Source organism: Lichenostomus cassidix, unplaced genomic scaffold, assembly GCF_008360975.1.
Source record: "Lichenostomus cassidix isolate B80296 unplaced genomic scaffold, HeHo_3.0 HiC_scaffold_893, whole genome shotgun sequence".
NCBI lineage: Eukaryota > Metazoa > Chordata > Aves > Passeriformes > Meliphagidae > Lichenostomus > Lichenostomus cassidix.
This window is the reverse complement of record NW_028147521.1, coordinates 46,844-66,076: the sequence shown is the minus strand read 5'-3', so window position 1 is coordinate 66,076 and position 19,233 is coordinate 46,844. Positions and strand designations below refer to the sequence as shown.

Genomic DNA, 19,233 nt, shown 5'->3' with positions numbered 1-19,233 from the left:
GATTTTCAAGGAACATTGTAGAGAGTAGGATTGTAGAACATTGTAGAGTAGGATTGTAAAACACTGTAGAGTAGGATTGTAGAAGATTGTGTAGAGGAAGCTTGTAGAGTAGGATTGTAGAGTACAACTGTAAATAAAATTTCTTAGACACCAACTCATCTGGAAGCTTCCTTTCTCACCCTGTGAATAAGCTCAACATTTCCTTCACAAAAGTCAGTTGTTTCTTAAAGTTGGAAGGCCATGTTTATGGCTTCTTCGATAGGGTTTGAATGTGGGGAAGGCTCTTACGCCTTCTTCCTCTCCAGACCACACTGCCTTTGGTATACAGCCCACTGGCCAGTTTTTGCCTAGCCGTGGTACTTCTAGCTGAGGCAGAAAGGGCAATGGCATTTGCAGCCCAAACTGAAAGAGGAGTGGGGCAGCCAAACATCCTGGGCAGGTGCAGGTGTTCAGCTGTGACTCAGAGCATTCAGGTTCCTGCCACTTGGATTTATATCTATCCTCCAGCCAGTGCAATCTCTCTGATTGGAGGATAGTCTTGCTCAACTGAGAAAGCAGAAGGATCCATGAGGGAGCTCTGAAAGGTCTCGTGTTCTGCAGAGCTGTCAGTGACTGTGAGGTGAGAGCAGGCACAGCCTTGCCCAGGGCAGAGCCCCAGCAGAGCCCTGGCCAGGGCCAGGCAGAGCCGTGGGTGCAGGGTGGTGCAGCAGCTGCAGAGAGCAGAGGCAAGCAGTGAGGGGCAGGTGGCCTCCCTGGCGTCCCCCAGGGCAGAGCCCTGGCGTGTCCCCCCTTTCCCCAGCTGGCACACACATGGGTGCATCCAGCACCAAGGGGAATTGGGCCTGGTGCTTAGGCCAGGCTGGCTGGGGACTGCCCCTGGGATGGGGCAAAGGGGACTGAGCTCTGAGGCTTACTGCAGCTTGGCGACCACCAGTTCCTCCTGGAGGAGGAGAAGGCACCTCTCGCTCTTCTTCGGGCTGTGGGGTCAGAGCCACATCTGTGCTCAGCACAGCCTCATCACTGCTGAGAACTGCCCTGCAGAGCAGAGAGAGGTGGCCAGGAGAAAAGTGACCCCTTCTGCTGTGTCCCTGGCCATGGCCGCGTGTCCCCAAGCTGTGGGGGAGCCCACCTGGAGCAGAAGCAGCTCCTGGCCTGGCCCATCCTGCCTGGCACAGGAGGACTCTCTGCTGCAAGGTCGTGGGCCAGTTGCTGACAGCGAGGATGGGAAGCAGGATGTGAGGACTGGGCTGATGCCACTCTGTCAGAGCTTGCTTTCTCACAAAATCGATCACCAAACAAGACAGCTCCCAGCTTTGCTGCTGCTCGCTCATGGACACTGGGTCCAAGTGACCGATGGTCCGAGCCCTACAGACTCTGGACTGGGCATGGGTGGGGCCCTGGGGTGGGACATCCTGCCAGGCTGGCCAATGCTGGCTTTGCACTGGGGAGCCCAGAGCTGGACACAGCCGAGGCCAAGGCTCATCTCCCTCCAGCTGCTGCCCAGGCTTTGCCTCCTGCAGCGCTGCCTGCAGTCTGCTGCCTTTGCCCCCACAGAGACACTTTGCTGGGAAAGTTCCTCTGGTGGTCAGCTTGGGCTCAGGGCCTGGTGTTGAGGCCTCAGTCAGGGCCTGTTGTTCAGGTGTTCATCCTTCAGTGTTTTGGGGTGCAAATTAATGCCCACACATTTAGCACATTTCATGCAGGGAACAGGATTGGCAAGGCCAGGCCAGGGCCAAGAGCATTAGGCTACCACCCTGCATTTGCCCACAGGCAGCCATCCAGATGATGCCTGAGAACAAGGCAAGAAAATAAAACTCCATTGTCCCCTGCCTACAGAGCAGGTGTTTATTTATTCAGTGCCAGGGATGAGGGAAATAGCTCTACCAGAAACTCACTTGTCCATTCTTGGCAAAGTACTAGCTTTTATACATTTTTTTAATCAATGTGTCTGTTATACTTTCATAACCTTCATATTGCAACATATTTTCTAATCACATCATTGTGTAAGCCCTTGGATCTCATGCGCAGTTCCTGCATCATTTTTCCATGATGGAATTTTTCAATGATGGAAAAAAATCAGCTTCATTTTTCCATGAAGGCTCTTAAGTCTTTCTGGGGCTTGAACTTTCCAGCCCTGCTTCCTGCGCATTGTCTAGAGGATTGTCTGCTCAAATAGCCAGGGTCAGCTTCTTTGCGGTTAGCTTGTTCTGCTAAGCTTGCTGATTTCTAAAGAGTGCTTCATTCGCATGCCCTGAGATAAAGTCAGTGCACCCTTCTGCTGAGCCACTGCTGTAAGCAATATCTCCTTGCCTGGGTATCCCAGACCAAGAAGGCCACTCATGCCACTGGATCTTTTTCTAAGCCATTGCCTATGGGCCTTATAGGTCACCTCAAAGGTGGAGCAGCTGATTGAAGAGCTGCAGAAGGTGAGAAGGGCTGCCTTTGCAGCCACAGTGGCCTCTGGCTGTGCTGGGGGGTCAGGGAGGTGTGGCTAGCACGGTGACCTTGTGCACAGGGAAGGGAAATAAGGGTTCCTGGTGCCAGCGGGCAAGCAGAAGCATGCGGGAGAGGCAGTGGCAGCGCTGGAACAGCCTTGCTGCTGCCACTGGCAGCACTGCTGTTGTGCAGGGCAGAGAGGTGGCAGGCCGGAGGCTGCCAGCCATGTGCTGTGCTCGGGCAGCTGGGGCTGGGGGGCAGCTGGCTGGTGGCTCTTTGTGCTGCAGGGCTGCTCTGCAAGTGCACCTCGGTTCTTGCAGGCTGATCCAGAGCAAGAGCCTGCCACGGCCCCATCCAAAGAGGGAGGATGACTTGGCCCTTGCCCAGGTGAGTTTGGGAAGGCAAGGCCAGTTTCTGCTCTGGCAGAGTTGGCTCATGTGTCCTGTGCCAAGTGTGCCTGGCAAGTGTGGCAGCCTGAGGGAGGACGTGGGCTGCTGCCCACAGCCTGGAGAACGCCAGGGCCAGGGCTGGGATGGCTTGTCCCAGCACCACAGCAGCTCTCAGGAGCATTCCAGCCATAGCCACACTTGTGGCTGCTGGCTCCCTGCCGGGGGTGCCACACAGCACTTAAGGCAGGTAGGGCAGGGCAGGTAGGGCAGGGCAGGGCAGGGCAGGCTGCGACAGCACTGGCCTGACAGTCTCCACTGACTGCCTTTGGTCCTCTTTTCCTTTGCAGCAGGAGAGGGCAGTGGCAGTGGTGGCAGCAGCAGGATGCCGAGGAAGTGGCTGCCATGGCCCTTTGCTCTGCAGTGGGGCCCAGCTGGGGCTTCCTGGGTGCCAAGGCAGGAGGGCTCTGGCTGCAGCAGGGCACTCTTTGGGCAGCCCCAGGCAGCCGTCTGTGCAGAGGATGGCATGCTGCCCTGGCCCATGCAGGTAAGGCAGCCTGGACAGGGGCTGCCCCTGCCCGTATCTGGCTGCTGTGCAGCCCCTGTCCCCATGCATGTCCCTCAGCCAAGGGTCACAGAGCTCTTCAGCTGTGCCTCGGCCTTCTGCTGCCAGCCCCTTGATGGCAGAAGGCAGGTAGGCCAGGCTGGGGAGGAGCTCTGGCCCTGGCCACTGGTCTTGAAGCAGCCCAGCTCCTCACACACATCTCTGCCCTCCTGCTTCTCCTGCAGGAGCTGCTGGCTGTCCTGCATGAGGAAAAGCCCACCACAAAAGGCATCTTCAACAAAGCAGAGAGCACCAGGGCAGTTCAGGAGCTGTGGCTGGGCTGTGGCAGGCCCTGGACCATGGCCTGCCTGTGGACATGGCAAGCCAGCCAGTGCTGCTGCTGGCCATGGTCCTCAAGGTGAGCCCTTCTTCCCTGCAGCTGCAAAGGCTCCTGTCTGGGCTGCCATTGGCTCCAAGGCTCACCGGCAGCCCTTGGCCTTGCAGGACTTCCTGAGGAGCATTCCCTCCAAGCTGCTCATCACAGACCTCTACAAGGACTGGATGGCAGCCATGCAGATGGCCAGCAGGGAGAACAAGACCTCTCAGCTGAAAGCATAATCTTTAGCAGGCAGAAGCTTCCAGCTCTGCAGCAGGCACTGATACAAGCCTGGCACTTGCCTGCAAGGGGATGCTCTCTCCCCAAGGCTGTGCTTTTCGGCAGCTCCTGGCTCTTGCTGCCTGGCACTCCCATTGCAGGCCAATGCACGGGGAGCCTTCCCTCGCCTGGGCTCTTGGCAAATCAGCAGAAGGGCAGCAAGGCTGCGATTTTCCTTCCTGCAGCAGTGCAGGAGCCCCCAGCGCTGGCTGAGAGCGCCTGCAAAGTGTGCAACACAGCCAGCCGCCAGCTGCCCCCTGCCTCGGGCCAGCTCTGGGGATGGCCGTGGGCAACATGGGCCTGCTCATGTACGTGTCCTTCCTCTTCCCTCAGGGGGCCAAGAAGTTGCCCGTGGCAAACCTGCTCCTCCTCAGGCAGCTGCTGTCACTGCTGACACACATCAGCCAGCACGAGTCCACCAGCAGAATGAGCTGCAGCAGCCTGGCCATGTGCCTGGGGTCAAACCTGCTGAGCCCAGCGCAGGAGGAGCAGCTGGAGCTTGAGGCCATGCTGGCTGAGAACAAGAAGGTAATGCTGTCCTCAGCAGCTGGCTGCAGCCTGGCTGGCCCATGCCATCTCGCCTGGCGGCCCCCTCTCTCCAACCAACCAAGGCTGCTGTGGGAGCTGCCTGTAAGAGATGCCCCTGCAAGAGCCACTGCTCTCTGTGCAGAGGAAAGGGGCTCAGAAGTGATGGCAATGGCTGCTTGGCACACTGTCAGGCCCCTGGGCTGAGAGCAAGGGTTTCCTGGGTGCAGGTGAAGGTGCTGGTAGCCTTTATGATAGTGAATTTGGAGCACATCTTTGGGGAGGAGGCAGGAGTGCCCACAGACATATCCACAGATAGGAGCAGCATGGGAGGCTTGTCCCAGGCCGGGACTTGAGGTCCCAGAAATCTCTGCATCAAGCAAAAAAGTGGTGTAGGACTTGCTTGTGGGTTTTGCTTTGTGTGTTCTTGTCTTCCAAGACGTCACTTGGCTCCATGTGCTTTTGCTTTTCAGAGCTGCACCAAGAAGAGCAAGGTGGTGCTGCAAGTTAAGACAATGAGGAGCCCCAGGCACAAAGCTGGGAGCAGCTTTGTGCCTTGCATCCCCCTCACTGCCTGATGTCCACCAAGAAGATGGCATAGAGGCCATGGTGCTGGAGGGCCCCAAAAGCACAGGTATGGCAGCTGCACAAAACCTGGCACAATGCGTCCTAGACAGGCAGGCACTTTTTCAAAAGGCCCAGGAGCTGCTGTGCCTCCTGCTGACAGCCAATCTCTTCAACCTTCCTTCTCTGCTTCTGTGCTTCCTGCCTCCCTTGCTTCCTTCCTCCCTTCTTTCCTTCCTTTGCCCCCACACTCACACATGCTACTGCAAACTGGACGGGTTGCTTTTGCAATGCTTTAGGCTTTAGTTCTTCATCGGTGGACAAAAGACTTTAATTTTAAAGCAGCAGAAGGAGTCATGGTGAACTTGAGAGGCCTCATGCTCAGCTGCCAGCTCATTCCAGCTCCCTCCAGGCTCTTTGGGAGCAGCTGGACTTTGCAAGAGGCAGCTGATGCAGAGCAGCACTTTCTCTGGGTAGCTAGGGGAGATATTTGGCAAATGCTACCTTACTCTTTCAGGCTGTCTCTTGCCCCCTCTCACCTCCAGAATTTCTGCTTCAGGCACCTCCAGATTTGCCCCCACGCACCCACAAGAGCCCCACACTGTCCCTGGCAAGGGCTCAAGCCCTGACAAGCTCTCCCAAGGTAAGAAGGTAAAAGCAGCTCTCAGTGGCTCCAACAAGAAGGGACTTAGCTTGTGCCTCCTGGCTTTGCCTAGCTAATCCAATTTTGTACATTGGCTACCCACAGACAGGGGAAAAGAGAAGAAAACAACAATGAGAAGAGGCCGGGGCAGGAGACAAGTACTGCCAGCCAGCAAAGAAGAGGAGGAGGAGAGGCAGCAGAAGACTCCAACAAGGCAGAAGGACTGCTCTGCGTGGGACATACTTGCCCCAGCCTGGTGCAGCCTCTTCTCTACGGTAGATTTTTCATGCAGTTCTGTCAGGTGTGCACAGGCAGCCCTTTGACGCCTTTGAGGCCTTTGAGCCCTTCTGCAGGGAGGGAGTTGAGGGTGGCAACTGAGCTCAAGGCTCCAAGCAGAGCAGAAGGTTGCCTCAGCACAGCTCTGCTCCACCTCTGCAGGAGTCTCTCGCCTGATCACAACCTTCCTGTCACTGCAGTCAGAATGTCTGAGGCAAAACATGCTGATGCTTCTCCTGACCATTCACATCACAGCTTTTGTACCACTAGCAATACTGGCTTCTGCCATGCCATGGCAAGAGCCCGAGCACAGCCCTCCCTCAAGTGCTTCCCTGCAGAGCCACATTTCCCCTCAGCCTTGCCCCACAGCAGCACTGGCTGATCCAAGATGGCCCAGGGCCCAGCCGGGCCTGCTCGAAAGGCGGGAGGTGCCCCAGAGCCCAAGAGCTGCACGAGGCCTGACTGCCCTTGCCAACATCACTGCTGCCACTGAAGCTGCCAGCACTTGGCAGACTTTTACCACTCACACTCACACACACTTGTCCCTGCCCTCCTGCACTGCAAATGCCACGAGGGGATGCAAGAGCACTGCTGCAGCTGCTCCTGAGACACTGCAGTGCAGGAAGTGAGGGCTCGTCCTGACCTAACCCACCATCAGGTTCAGCTCAGCTCTTCCTCGCACCCTGCCCCCTCCTCCTAGTTCTATCTCCCTACTTCACATTTACTGTACTATTAACTCTGGAATATGGGCTTGCTAGAACCTTAATTCAGGCACAGGTTTCTCTTAATATTCCAATCTTTACACCATGGTTATCCACACAGGAATTAGGAAAAGCAGCACATTAATACCTTCATCAAAATCCAAATAACACGACTGCTTCAGCCTCCCCAATTCTTTTTACTTCTTCTTGGACTTGGGAGTCTTCTTCTGCACCCTGGCCGGTGCTGGGATTCCAGAACTCCTGAACTGGTCTTTTTGTGGCACCTCATAGGTGCAGGGGAAAATGGAGCAAGCACTTGGAGCCAAATGTTTGAAGACCAATAGAATGTGGAAGGCAGAAGCAAGGCAGAAGAGTGACCAGCAGTGGCTGCCTGGACTTGACTGGGCTGCTGGTCAATGCTCTGCTGCTTGCTCGTCACAGGGCTTGGAAACTTGGAACTCAGAGGCCCAAAGTTTGGATGAGTTTCTGCACACTTGTCAGCAATTAAAAGAGCTGCCATAAGGAAAAGCCAGCTGAAAGTGGAAGGAACACTCAAGATCTTGGTAATCTCTCTCTGTTTGCCATTTCAGGGTTTTCTGGCAAGCTTCAATACCACACAAACTTTCGTCTTCCTTCTTAGCTTACATTGCCATTGTATTCACACAGTAGTCCTGTTCAAGCCCAGCCATTCTTGCCTATCTTTAAGCTACCTGAGCTTTAAGTCTCCAGGAGAGAATAGAGCTGTCATGTGAGGTTCAACTGGGCTTTTTCCATTTTAGTGTTAAAATTGTGACGTGGTATAGAAAGAGTACAAAGACAAGTGTAAAAGTGAGAATCAAACTGGACAGAAATGCAACAGTCACAGTACATTCAATACAACTTGTAAGAAAAGCTTTGGTGGGAGCATTTCATGTCCAAAAGTGCATCTGCTGTTGTGGCTCAGTCCATGCAAAAGCTTCAGCCTAAGCACCAGCTTGAGACACAGCACACATTTTTCCTTCACCAGCTGTTCAGAATTTTGTAACTGGCTCCTGAGCAAAAGTGCTGATATGTTTAGAGATTTAAGCATGAATCCTTCCAAAGCCATCCCCAGGCTTGCAGGTAGCATTTGTAAGTCCAGAAGAAATGTGGAGAGACCATCTCAAAGCACCTGTCCCTACAAGCACACCAGCACTTGCAGGAGGCATCTGCGTGCTCTAAAGATGCCTCCAGGCTAAAGCCGACTTGTCATTTGTAAGTTCAACCTCTAGAAGAGACAACACACAGACTGAACAAAGCAACTGAACTCTGCCCTCCTGGATGTGTTTCTGGGTTCAGAAATCAAGTGTTCTTTGTGCACTTCTCTTGAGCTTTTCAATGTCATTTTCAGTCTGTACTGCTTCTGCAGCTTTTAATGAAAGACATTCTGAAGCTAAGATAGAGAGGAGCTTATGGAGCAGTAGAAACTACAACTCCAGGGAAAGCACAGCCCAGCTTTTGCAGCCTTTGGAGTTTCCATGAAAGGCTGAAATTGATGAACAACAACGAAATCATTGAGTTCTGATCTATGTGTTTCAGCAAACTGGTATGCAATAAATGTGTGCCAGGTTTCTATCTCTAAACATGCAGACTTGAAAACTTGCTGATGGAAAAGGGGTGTCTCTGTCAACTGTCAGTTTACTGGAAATCAAATGGAAAAAAAAAATCCATTCCCTGTGACTTTCTAGTAACTGGCTCTTCCTTTTAACTAGGTTGTCCCAACAGGAATCTATTTTACATTTCTTTCTTCTTGATTGGTTTTGCACTTCAGAGGGAGAAATTCTAAAAATGAATATAATTTTAGATAAGGTTCCAGCAACACAGATTCTGGGCTTTGCTGTTGTCTCTTAAACCAAGAGTCACAGTGGAATGCAATGGCAGAAAAAAAGTCTTGCTTTTTCATGACCATGAAGCCAGGCTAATGGGAGAGCAGTAATATATAGCGGTGCCTTCACACATCCAGTCCCTGTTTCCAAGCTGCCTTTTCACAAGGTGCAAGAAGAGCACAATGAGCTAGTTGAGAATACTGCCGAAGAAGGATGTTGCCATAAGATAAGCCACCACAGCAGGAATTTGAGAGAAGCACAGACAGCATGAAGAAAAGTGCTAAGTGCTACCCTGAACAGAGGTGAAGGTTTGGAATAAGGACTCCTGACAAAAATTCCCCTGTTGAGAATGTGGGAAAGGAAATGACTGCTACATCCAAGCCAGCCCAAGTTTGAGGAACATCTGGGAGTGCCCTGTGGATCCCCAAATCATGGACAGTATAACAGTGGTACATCCAGAGCGACTTGAGAACCCCACCACTGAGAAGACCAGGATGAAGAAGGAGTGTCAGACACTGCAAAATCCATGTGCTGCTGATACCTTTCTACTTAATCTCTCTCTCTTCCCCCCACCTGCCTCCTATTTCTTTCTATCTCTCTAGTTCACATTTACTGTCAGATAACATCTGTCCTATTGACTTTGGAATACTGTCTCACTTGCACCTTAACTCAGTCACTGGTCATCCCTGAGCAAAATGTTCAAGTCACAGGTGGTACTCCTGGAACAAGAAGATTTGGTGCTAAAGACAGCACCTGCTTGGACCCTGCTGTGTTCCTCAACAATTCTGCAAGAAATCAGGATTTCCAATCAAATATGGAAAGCTTAGGGGGGCTGCAGTTCCTTTCTAAAGTATCAATAATGCACTGCAAAGCTCACCAGTTCAAACAAACACCAGTTAACATCACAAACCAAGGAGCAGACAAAACTGCTAGAGAGGTGGCAGAACAAATCACTTGGGTGGCAATTCTTTCCAAAGTTAGGAACCTTTCAAAATCAGTCACAGAATACTATGTTGAAGACAATCAATTGGCAAAACCCTGAATACCTGATTGAATCCCGAAGGGTGGTAGCTAACAACAAATCAACAAGTCAGATTGTCTCCAGCAATAATGAGACAAATTGTAGAAGAGAAACATAAAGAAACTCCTTGGGGAATTGAAGGTATGGTAGGCAATTTGAAAAGGCAAGTGTTTAGTGTTAGGCTGACAGGGATTGTGACAAGTGGAGTTAGCAAATGTGAAATCTGCTTCCAGAACAATCCACAGTTTTACAAAAAGCTGCCATTAGGGATGGCAAAAAAAGAAAAATAGTACAGGAGATTAATGCCAAAGAGGTTTTTTCTGAGTTACCTCGACAAGAAGGTTCTAGGTATTAATTGCGTTTGGTAAACACATTTTCTGCATGGCCAGAAACTTTTCCTTGTCACACCAACCATGCTAGAGAAGCAACTTCCGTAAAAATCAAAGAAATCATCCTCAGGTTGGGGATCCCATTAGGAATGTCATCAGATAGAGATTCTCATTTCATAGCTGAAAGTGTGCACAACATTCACAGTTCAATAGGACCTACATACCCCATGCATGTGTTACTCCAGTGGAAAGTCTGAGAGAACAAACCAGAGTATAAAAAGAGAAATGAGTAACATTAGCCAGGAAACCTCACTGAAGTGACCACAAGCACTTCCCCTTGCACTCCTGAGAATCAGAATCCCAGTGACTTCTAAAGAAAGAGGGAGCCCATATGAAGTTCTCTGTGGAAGACCTTAGCAAGTGATAATCCTTTTGGGGGAAAGTCCTGTGATAGGAGAGCAGAATTTGAGACCGTGTGTATTATCTTTGGGAAAAGTGCTCTCATCTTTGCACAGGTTTGTTGTTTGACCATCCCTGATGACTTTGGATGCTCAGGTACATCCTCATCTGTCTGGGCCTTGGTCTACATCAGAATACAGAGCAGTGAGGCACTTAAAGAAAAGTGAAAGGACTGTTTCAAGTACTCCTAAGTAATCCTGCAGCAGCTAAACGAGATGGGATCAGTGCATTGATCCACCTCAGCTAAGGGAAGGCAGCCTGCAGAGGCAAGGAACTGGAGGGGGAAAGCACAGTCAGCAGAGAGTGTCAAGCTTCAACTTGTTAAAGCATGAAACTATGACTTCCTTTCTGCTGTGTAGAGTTCTTTAGAACAAATGCCATAAAAGGAAAGAGAAGTCATGAAGGAGTAAGCCATGAAAAGCCCTCTCTCTCAGCCCACTCTCCACAGCAGCACTCTTGCACACTCTGTCAAGCAGCGGCAGCCACCAGGCCAAGGGGAGGGAGGCACCCCAGCAGAATTCAGCCCCTGCTCCCCACGGCAGCGTTCCTTGTGCTGCTGCACTGCGCAGCTGGAGGAGCAACCCCTGGCCAGGGCAAACAAAAGACCCAAGTCTCAGGCTTTAAGAGGTGACATTGTATTGGATTTCAGTTGAAGGACAACAGAAGGGCAACAACGGCTCAGGTATTCAACCACAAAATGCCCAAGTTGTCTCAACTACAGGGGCTTAACATGGTTGGCATGGAGACAATTGAGGAATGTAGGTAAATACTCTCCAAGGAAGGCAGCCTCGTTTGAATGTTCCCAAATATTGTCCTCCCTCCGTCCATTTCATATCCTTCCCCAAAAGGAGGTTATGGCATTGCTGGCCACACCTCTACCCTGTCAGCAGAAGAAATAAATGGGAGGAAACTTAGAAAAGGCCTAGACTTCAAAGCCTCCATAGGTCTGTGCAGGAATCAACATCTGTGTCTCTCTGGAAAGACTGCTTGTGACAGACTACTTTTAAGAAAGCTAACAAATGGACACAGTTTCCATCGGGACACTTTAACTCAATTTCTCTTTTCAACCCATTGAAGTACCTCGCTTCCAACATTTCTCTATGTGTTTTATGAAACATTTGCAAAAGATCTGGCTATTCCTTGGCTCCCTGACAAGCTGAGGCCATGATTTAGAAGCAGTCCTGGGAGCTGCTTCAGCTCACAGTTTAGAGCAGCCCACAGACATTCCTCTGGAATCCTCCAAAACAAGGGGATTTGGAGAGGAGGTTGTCCAAAGTTCTACACCTTCTACCACGTAGGGCAAAGAGTTTGCACTAACAAGAAAGGTGAGAAAACACCCCTTTACTTATCATAAAGAATTTCCATTTGCTACAATATTTTCTAAAAATGTGCACAACTTCAGATTTTTAGAAGAATTTTAGAAAGTCCCACATTCAGTGGGCTGAGGGCACACTGGAAGTGACTCAGTCTTTCCTTGCTTCCCAGATCTTTGTCTGCTCCACGCTTCCAGAAGGGTTGCTCTGTGTGGGACCACATGACCCCGGGGGGGAGTGTGGGGAAATGGGCTGGCCAGGTTCCTTCTGTATCTTTTTCTACCCTTATATCTGGTTATCGTTGCTCCAATCTGTCTCCAGTTCTATATCAGTGCATATATCTGGCATGCAGAGTGACTTTGAGGAGCTGGAGAAGGAGGCTGGCAGACAGCTGCTGCAGCTGAATGTGCAGTGCAAGAGGCAAGTGCTGAAGGCCGGGAGGAGGAGGAGGAGGAGGAGGAAGAGGAAGAGGAGCAGGAGCAGGAGGAGTGGGAGAAGCCCTTGCAGCAGCAGCAGCAGCAGCAGAGGCTGGGCAAGAAGCAGCTGAGAATGCAGCTCCCACTGGAGGCCAGGCTGAGCAATGTGAAGGGACCAAAGAGCTCTTGGGGCCAAGGCAGCTGAGTGTGTGCAGGCCTGCGGGAGGCAAAGCCTTGGCAGCACGTGGAGGGAGGTGAGCCTTGGCCTGGTGTGTGTCCAGCTCTGGGCTGCCATGTGCAAAGCTGCCACTGGCCGGCCTGGCAGGAAGTCCTGCCCACACTGCCCAGCCCAAGTGGCCATACCCTTGCCCGGGCCAGGCTGGTTGGGCTCAGACCATTGGGTCAGTTGGACCATTGACCATGGACTCAGCATCCACGACAAACAGCAGCAGGAGCCCAGAGCTGTCTGGTGAGCAACTCGAAAGCGAGAGAAAGTGACTTTGTGACCAAGCAGTGGCATCATCCCAACCCCACCATCCTGCTTGGTATCCTCACTGTGAGCAAGCGTCCTGCATCTTTGCAGCGAGACCAGGACTGTCCTGTGCCACACAGGATGGGCCAGGCTGGGAGCTGCTGTGGCTCCAGGCAGGCTCTCTCACAGCTGGGGGACACACGGCCACAGCTGGGGCCGCAGCAGAAGGGGCTGCCTTTGTCAAGGCTGCCATTCTCTGCTCAGCAGGAAGGTTGTCTGCAGTGAGGAGGCTGTGCTGAGCACAGACGTGACCCTGAGCTGTGGCCTCAAGACCAGCCAGAAGCACCTTCTCCTGCTGCAGGAGGAACTGGTGGTTGCCAAGTTTCAGTAAGAGCCTGAGAGCCCAGCTGCCTTTGCCCCATCGCTGTCCCTGGGCCAGGGCACAGCCAGCCTGGCCTAAGCTCCAGGCTCCAGCCCCTTAGGGCTTCACAGTACTGCATTTTTCCCTTCTGCCACTGCTGACCATAGCCATCAACTCCCCTGAGAGTTCCTTCAGGGGAGCTGAAGGAACTTCCTTCATTGTAGCTGTTGAGAGAACTTGTTGCTTCCCAGTTCTCCACTGTCCCTCTGCATTTTGCCCCGTTTCAGCCCCTTGTGTCAATGGCCCTTCCCTCATCCCTACCCTGCAGCAGTGACAGTCACTGTCACCTCCCCCTGGCTCCACATCCTTTGCCCAAGTGCTGCCAGAGGCAGTGGAGCTGTCCCAGGATCCCTGCCTGCTTTTGGTCTCCAGGATGACGTTGAGAGAGACGCCTGGAGCGCTTCCTAAAGAACTCCCGGTGGGATGGGCTGGGGATTTCTCCTCCCCGGAGGGCTCCCGCTTGGAGCTCTCCGCTCAGTGGAGTCCCGTTTGCTCCGCAGGCCTTTGCAGCGAGTTATTCCCCAGCGTGTGGCTCTGCTGCCATCCCAAATCTGCGGTTTCACTGCCCAGCCTGACTGAGACTGGGGCAGCTGCTGGGCATGGCTGGAAATTTTCATGGCCAAAATCCTCCAGCATCATCACGTTTTCACCTGCTCATTGTTTTAGACAGCACAAATCACGAAACACCCATTTCAGCTAAAAAATGCAATTTACTGCTCTGGCTGCACTGCCGATCTACAAATACATCAAAACCAATTTCCGTTTAAAAATTAAAGTTATTGCAAATTGCTACACCTGTGCTGGCAATATAGAACTCTACAAATCTCAGCTGAGGTTAAAAAAAGGAATTTATTTGCTCTCCCTCCATCGCTTCCTGCCGTGCAGAGCAGCCCTCCTGGACAGAGACAGCAGATGGGACATCTGGGAAGCAAAGGGAACACACTGAGTCAATATAGGGATGTTTCCCTCGGCAGCACCTGCACTTGTGTCAGGGAAGAGAAAATCTCAGAGCCTCCCCAGCAGGGTGAGAAAGAAAAAGCTGCGGGCCGAGCGGGCCAGGCTGCTGTGAGCGCAGCCCCGGCGGGACTGTCCCGCAGTCCCCGGCAGCCCGGGGGGCACGGCACGGCACGGCACGGCACAGCACGGCACAGCTGCCTTGCCCAAGGACAGACAGCCCCTGGGCCAGCCGGGCAGCTGCGCTGAGCAGCCCCAGCACGGGCAGCGCCCACGGCCAAAGCCCGCACCACCCTCAGCCCAGCCTGCCTCAGCGGCCCTGTGGCCTCACCCAGGCTCTCGGGTGGCAGCAGCGGCAGCTCCCCGTTTGCTGCTGTTGCTGGTGGCCTTCAGCTTCTCCCTGATGGCTCTGGTCACTCTCTGGATCTTCTCGAGGCCTTCGGGGCAGCTGCAGCAGAATTGTACACGCTGGAATTGGTTGCATGGCCTGGCAGAGCAGCAGTCCTGGACCCCTCTGTGCTCGCTGCTGGCTCCCTCCATCCCCTCAGCCCCTCAACTTCCCCAGAACGCACAGCTCCACCATTCCCCTTTCCTCCCGCACACCCCTCAGCCCCACAGTCCCCTCAGCCCCACCAGCACCTCAAGGTCACTGTTCCTTCAGTGTCACCTCTCCTCAGCCCCTCAGTCTCACCGTCCTTCAGCAGCTCCTCGGGGGACACCAGCTGCTCCCACCGCTGCAGGGACACCTGGGGCTCCAACTGCTGCTCCGCCCGGCCCGGCTGCCAGCTCGGACCCAGCATGGGAAGAGGGGACAGAGGGGGCACAGGGGGAAAAGCAAGAGGTGAGAGAGGAAGCAAAGGAGGAAAAGAGGTTAAAAAACAGCCTATACCTATCCAAAAAATCAATCTATGTATCCAAACACACCTATACCTAACACTACATAAATAAACCTACGCAGATTTATCAATTTACCTATATGCTTATTCAAATGTAACTATATACATATTTAACTATACCTAGATATGTAAAAATAGAACTGTATACATCTGAAACTACATATATAAATGTAACTATAAAGATCTATAAAAAATACATATAACTAAATCAATCTATATATATAATTACACAGATATAAAAATATAAATAATTTATACTATTTTTATACTATTTTATACTTTCTTATACTATTTTATACTATTTTATACTATTTTATAACTATTTATGTATCTATAAATGTAACTATGGACAGAGGGACTGGACCTGGCAGATGCTCACAGGCTTTCCCTCTGTCTCTTCTTCCCATGCAGGGCAGCCCTCTAGGAAAGGTCCATCAGATGAGTATCTGGGAAGCAAAGGGAACACTGAGTCAATATTGGCCCTTGTGCACGTTTCCCTTCGGCAGCAATTGTCCTTCCATCAGGGACTGTTAAATATGGCCTAAAAAGGCAGACTCTCACTTGGGAATTTGAAGCCTGCTCTTTAAACAACTGGGATCCTTGTAGTATAAAAATCTTTGTAAAATGTTGACGTATCCAGATAGAGTCTCAGCACTCGCAGTGCAAAGGGCACCAAGGAGAGCTTGAAACACAGACAATCCCAGCTCGCAAAAAACCCCAGCCTTGTTCTTCTTTTGTGATGTGACAGAGAGCCCTCAGTCCTCACTGAAATGGTTGAAGCTGAAAGGTGCTGTCAGCTGAATAACGAACCAAACTGAGACAGCCAGCTTGGTGACACAAGGTCAGCTTTAGTCACTGCTCTCCTTCCACAGCCCAGGACTCAGGGTCAGTGCCGCCAGAGAAGTGTGCAGGGCAGGGCTGCAGCGGGGAGGCTGTACCAGTGCCCTGCTTGAGCTCAAGGCACCAGGAAGCACCAAGCCTGCAGACAAGAACTCAACTCTTCTGATCTCCCTTCCTGCCAGAGGAAGGGAGCCTCCTCAGACCTCTCAAAACCAAGCTGGGCTCTCTCCTTACCAAGCTCCTCGGGCTCCAGGGAACTGTTCTCGCGGCTCACGGTGCCAGGCCAAGCTCCCTCGGCTGCAGCCTTGTTCTCGGGCTCCCCTCCTGAAGGCTCTGGGGCGACACCAATGTTCCACTTGAAAGAAAACCAGAAAGAAAGAAACCCAAAACTCTCAATACTTTTCTGGAATCATTTCAGGGACAAGATAGTTCAGAGCCTGCCACATTTCTTTCTCTTCAGGAAGAAAAAGCTTTTGAAAACTGCTATGTGTGAGTTTGCAGAAGAAAGAGGGTCATCACCCTTGGCAAGAAGATATTGGGAAGTTCCAAAAACTCCCACTCCCCACCTGGACTCTGCCCTTCCTCTGTAATAAAGAAATAACCGGCAATGGGTCTGCATATTAAATGAAACAGAGCAGTTCTTTGGCACAGTTGTATGATAATATGCAAAAAGGCCTGTGCCAATACAGCAACTGAAAACTCCTGGCAAGTCTGGCGAGAGCCAAGAGGCAAGAAGAAGGGGATTCCTAATGCCAACAGGGAATCTGTCAAACAAAAAGCCTCATAGTCCCTGACCAAATTGCTCTTCAACACAGAAGGAGCCCATGGGCTTCAAGGAGTCCTTCACCATGTCATGTCCTGGACCAGCATTGTCCTTCTCTCCAATCACACAACTCATGGAGTCTCAAAGCCAACACATCTGCCCCCTAAAGGCTCCGGGGCTCACACACTTAATCCCTTGATCCTAACAGGAAAGTCTTGCGCCCTAAAGGCCTGCAACAGTGGAGAAGATTGGCTTTTCAAACCCAGTCCAAAAGCTGCCAAAGCTTCCACTTCATCACCACAGATGCCTCTGCACTAGGGATCCTTCCCAGGAAAAGGAGCACCCAAATTTGGCCAACACAGGCTCACACCTCTCATCCTCACCAAGGGAGGAGACTTTTTAATTCCCTCCTCTTTTGGAAATCTTGCTTTACCAAGCAAATCTCTCCCTGTCCATTCAGAGCTCAAGTCAAGAAGCCTTTGCTTCTCAGCCATGCAACAACATTCAAAAACTCTCACTCCAGCCCCTTGCATTGCTATCCCATGGAGTTACCTGAGCCAAGGGAGACCTGTCAGGCAGGGATGGTGAAAGCGTCTCCTCCACTCCCTCAAGAACAAGGTCCCATGGTGGCAATTCCTCTTCCCCAGGCCCATTCCATGGCCAGCTGGAGGCCGTCCATGCTGCGCAACCAGCACTGCCAGGCAGAGCATCGGGGGCTGAAGTGCCCGCTGTGGCTGCAAGAATCCAAACACTTTGGTCAGGCTCCAGCATGGGGCTTTGGGACACAGAGCTCCATTGCTGCCTTGGATCAATCACCACAGGACTCACACAGGGAAACCAGACAGAGAATCTTTTGCCTTTCAAGGTCCTCCTTGCTAATTAGTGCACCTAACAATTTCTGCCTGAGAATGACAGAGCATTGGGGAAAAATACTTCAACTGGTCACTTCTCATGACCTTTCTGAAAAGCAAGGGTAGAACTCTTTTCCTACCTGATGGGTTGTAGGCTGGGAAGTGCTGCCCTGAAAACATGAAGCTGCTGTGCTCTGGAACGGCCACGGAAGTGCTTAGAAGCTCTTCAGGATACCATGGAATGAAGAAGACCTCAGGCTGGTGTTGAAATATGCGTGTGCCTGGTTCCTCTGATGACAGCTCAGGAAGTCCCGGAGTGACAAACACTCTCCAGGGAGGTGCCGGGGAAACCTCAAGCTCTTGAGCACCTGGACCTGTCCTGGATGGGCCTGCAAGCAGCTCTGAATCCTCAGCTGAGAAAGCCCTGAGGTTCTGGTACGAGGGAGCTGTGCAGCAGGAGAAGAAGAAGAAAGGAAGCAAAGGGAAGACTGAATCAATGTTGGCCTTCGTGTATTTCCCTTTGGCAGCAATTGCACATCCATCAGGGCTTTTATAAGACGGCCTGAAAGGCAGATTCTCACTTGGGCATTTGAAGCCTGCTCTTTAAACAAGCAGGATCTCTCCACATTTTCAAATCTGTGTGAAGTATTGAAGTATCCCAAAAAAAAGTCTCAGCACTCGCAGTGCAAAGGGCACCAAGGAGAGCTTGAAACATAGACTGTCCCAGCTTGCAGAAAAAACCCCAGCCTTGTTCTTTCTCTGTGCTGACAGAGAGCACTCAGTCCTCACTGAAATGGTTGAAGCTGAAAGGTGCTGTCAGGTGAATACTGAACCAAACTGGGACAGCCAGCTTGGTGACACAAGTGCCAGAAGGTCAGCTTTAGTCACTGCTCTCTTGCCACAGCCCAGGACTCAGGGTCAGTGCCGCCAGAGAAGCGTGCAGGGCAGGGCTGCAGCGGGGAGGCTGTGCCAGTGCCCTGCTTGAGCTCAAGGCACCAGGAAGCACCAAGCCTGCAGACAAGAACTCAACTCTTCTGATCTCCCTTCCTGCCCGAGGCAGGCTCACAGCAGCCATCTCAGACCTCTCAAAACCAAGCTGGGCTCTCTCCTTACCAAGCTCCTCGGGCTCCAGGGAACTGTTCCCGCGGCTCACGGTGCCAGGCCAAGCTCCCTCGGCTGCAGCCTTGTTCTCGGGCTCCCCTCCTGAAGGCTCTGGGGTGACACCAGTGTTCCACTTGAAAGAAAAACATAACATAACCCTTCTTGCCAATGACAGAAAACACCTGGTTCAATGACTCCATGGCTCACACACTTCATCCCTTCTTTCCACACAGGAAGAAATAGCTTCCCAAATGCCTTCAACAGTGGAGAAGATTGACTTCTCAAAACACATCCAAAAGCTTTCAAGGTTGGACATGGGAGCCACACTGAACACATGATGTGGGCACTAAGGAACAAGTCCTGCCAGCTCCTGGCACAGGGATGTGTTCCTCCCTCCAACTGCCCTGAGCACAACAGCCTCATCCAGGCTGCAGCTTTGCCGCCACTGGACGGCAACACACATCTCTTGGCACAGAGATGCCCAAGAGGAAGGTGCCTGAGCTCCGGAACCCAGAGAGCAAGACTGGCCAGTTTGCCCAGCTGAGGATTTCCCAGATACACACTTGACTGGAGGCTGCTGAGAGCACAAGAAAGCTGCAGCTGCAGCACATCCCCTCACACGGCTCTCGCAGCGCCTACACGCACGGCAGGGCTCACACAGCAGCAGCAGCTGCAGCCCAGCCCTGGCTCTGCCTTGGCCTTCCAGCCAAAAGGAGGCACAGCCCACAGCTGGTGCTGTAACACAGGCTCCTCTCGCATGCCCCTCCCTGCTCGGGAGACTTTGCCTCCACTGGCAATTCTCCATACACTCTTCTCTTATTTC

The 19,233-nt window shown here is 52.0% G+C and overlaps 1 protein-coding gene and 1 long non-coding RNA gene across 4 annotated transcripts in view; one reads left to right on the top strand and one right to left on the bottom strand.

The window, feature by feature from the left end:
* LOC146422236 (uncharacterized) overlaps window positions 1-19,233 on the bottom strand; it is a 32,966-nt gene that overhangs the window by 11,570 nt on the left and 2,163 nt on the right. For 2 of the 3 annotated variants that reach the window (XM_085046706.1, XM_085046708.1), the window contains exons 3-9: window positions 18,423-18,543; window positions 17,450-17,755; window positions 17,011-17,192; window positions 15,930-16,050; window positions 14,651-15,301; window positions 14,291-14,407; window positions 13,762-13,926 (exon numbers count right to left, since the gene is read on the bottom strand). In XM_085046706.1, the coding sequence (XP_084902832.1) occupies window positions 15,276-15,301; window positions 15,930-16,050; window positions 17,011-17,192; window positions 17,450-17,755; window positions 18,423-18,543 (756 nt within the window). In that variant the 3' untranslated portion in view covers window positions 13,762-13,926; window positions 14,291-14,407; window positions 14,651-15,275. Of the gene's footprint in view, window positions 1-13,761; window positions 13,927-14,290; window positions 14,408-14,650; window positions 15,302-15,929; window positions 16,051-17,010; window positions 17,193-17,449; window positions 17,756-18,422; window positions 18,544-19,233 lie in introns of those variants that run through there. The other variant, XM_085046707.1, reaches the window with a different exon arrangement.
* LOC146422237 (uncharacterized) lies at window positions 4,367-8,185 on the top strand. The gene is made up of 3 exons (XR_014848218.1): window positions 4,367-4,549; window positions 5,020-5,753; window positions 5,859-8,185. It is a non-coding gene; the product is annotated as an uncharacterized LOC146422237 (long non-coding RNA).